This window comes from Nanorana parkeri, unplaced genomic scaffold, assembly GCF_000935625.1.
Source record: "Nanorana parkeri isolate BGI_ZX_2015 unplaced genomic scaffold, ASM93562v1 scaffold3912, whole genome shotgun sequence".
In the NCBI taxonomy this organism is placed as follows: Eukaryota; Metazoa; Chordata; class Amphibia; order Anura; family Dicroglossidae; genus Nanorana; species Nanorana parkeri.
In genome coordinates, this window is record NW_017310179.1 from 16,838 (window position 1) to 18,707 (window position 1,870).

Consider the following 1,870-nt stretch of genomic DNA (forward strand, 5'->3'; position numbering starts at 1 on the left):
CATCTGTAGACTTTTTTGGGGGATAAACAACAGTCAGTTCCCCTCCGTCAGCTGTCAGTGTCTCATTTGGTAGATCCTTTCCTCTTCCTGTCCCTGAGACACAACAGGAAGTGTGTGGGGGGGTGAGGGGTCCCCTTTAGACAGCTGTCACCAAATCAGTTGTCTCCAATGGAACATTTCCCCCCCTCACTTCCTGTTATACTGACAACTGGTCGTTTGATATCACTCGCCGTCTCCCCCACATCCAATTCTTCCGCACGCTGTGTCCAGGCTTTACACTGCGGAAGGGAGGGGAGGAAGGGAGAGAGGAAGGAAGGGGGGGAGGAAGGCAGAGAGGAAGGGGAGGAGCAAAGGGAGAGAGGAAGGAAGGGGAGGAGCAAAGGGAGGAAGGGAGAGAGGAAGGAAGGGGGGGAGGAAGGGAGAGAGGAAGGGGAGGAGCAAAGGGAGGAAGGGAGAGAGGAAGGAAGGGGGGGAGGAAGGGAGAGAGGAAGGGGAGGAGCAAAGGGAGGAAGGGAGAGAGGAAGGAAGGGAGGAAAGGGGGGAAGGGGGGAAAGGGTGGAAGGAGTGAAGGAAGGGGAGGAGCAAAGGGAGGAAGGGAGAGAGGAAGGAAGGGGGGGAGGAAGGGAGAGAGGAAGGGGAGGAGCAAAGGGAGGAAGAAGGTAAGAGAGAGGAGAGGAGGAAAGCAATGGGAGGAAGGGAGAGCGGGGGGGAGGGGAGAGTAAAGGGTGAAAGGAGTAAGGGAAGGAAGTGGAGGAGCGAAGGGAGAAAGGAGGGGGGAGTGAAGGGAGAGAGGAAGGGGGGGAGGAAAGGGAGGAAGAAGGTAAGGGAGGAAGGAGGGAAGGAAAGCGGGAGTGGGGAGTGAAGGGAGGAAGAAGAGAATGAAGAAGGACAGGAAGGAAGGGAGAAAGTAGGGAGGTGAGATGGAAGGAAGGAAAGGGAACAGGGAGAACAATTGTCCTTTAAGCGGAGGAAGAATAAAGGGGATCAGGAGGCGCCCCCCAGAAGGGCCACACACGTCAGAAGACTGCGGGCTCAGAAATCAGAGTCTCGGGGGTTATCAGGTGACGCAGACATGGGGGCCGAGGTCCGGCTGTGTCACAGCGTCATTCCCCTGTGTCCCCGGCTCAGGGACTCAGTTTCTTGCTCATGTGGGGGTCATGTTTGGAGCCCCCCATACACGCAGGGCTCTCGGTGACGGCAGGCTTGGATAGACAGAGCATGGACGGGGCCGGCAAGCTCCTCCTTCAGCAAGTCGTTGACCAGCCTGTGCCTCTGTATGAGCGACTTCCCACTGAACTCCTCGGCTACCACCACCACCTTAAAGTGCGTCTCCGACCCCGGGGCCACGGCGTGCATGTGGCTCTCGTTGTGGACCTCGAGGTGGCACGGCTCCAGGTTCTGAGTCAGCTTGGACCTGATGGAAGCTTCCACCGGCTTCTCCATTGTGTGCCGCGGTGTGGAATATCTCGATGATGTCAAGAGAGACGGGAAGAGCCGGCAAGATGGGAGGAGTCGGCAAGATGGGAGGAGCCTCAAGGAAAGCATCAGATCCGTGATAGGCCTGGAAGAGAGACACAAATGTATCATTGTAACTGAAATGTATCCGAATGTTTCTTCCAATTCCATGTGCACAAAGGTCAGAATTACACTGGCGGTAGGGTGAGGACCTGGGCCCCTCAGACTCCTGGTCTGTCCCACCCACCGTGACATCACACCTAGACTGACAGACCAGGAGGCCCCACCATGACATCACACCTTGACCGACGGACCAGGAGGCCCCACCATGACATCACACCTTGACCGACGGACCAGGAGGCCCCACCATGACATCACACCTTGACCGACGGACCAGGAGGCCCCACCATGACAT

The 1,870-nt window shown here is 57.4% G+C and overlaps 1 protein-coding gene across 1 annotated transcript; it reads right to left on the minus strand.

Moving 5' to 3' along the window:
• Positions 1 to 1,111: 1,111 nt before the first annotated feature.
• On the minus strand, positions 1,112 to 1,500 carry BOLA1 (bolA family member 1). The gene is given in 2 exon segments (XM_018575427.1): positions 1,112 to 1,203; positions 1,205 to 1,500. Coding segments are annotated over 2 exon segments (318 nt in total). The 5' UTR covers positions 1,444 to 1,500; the 3' UTR covers positions 1,112 to 1,124.
• Positions 1,501 to 1,870: the final 370 nt, after the last annotated feature.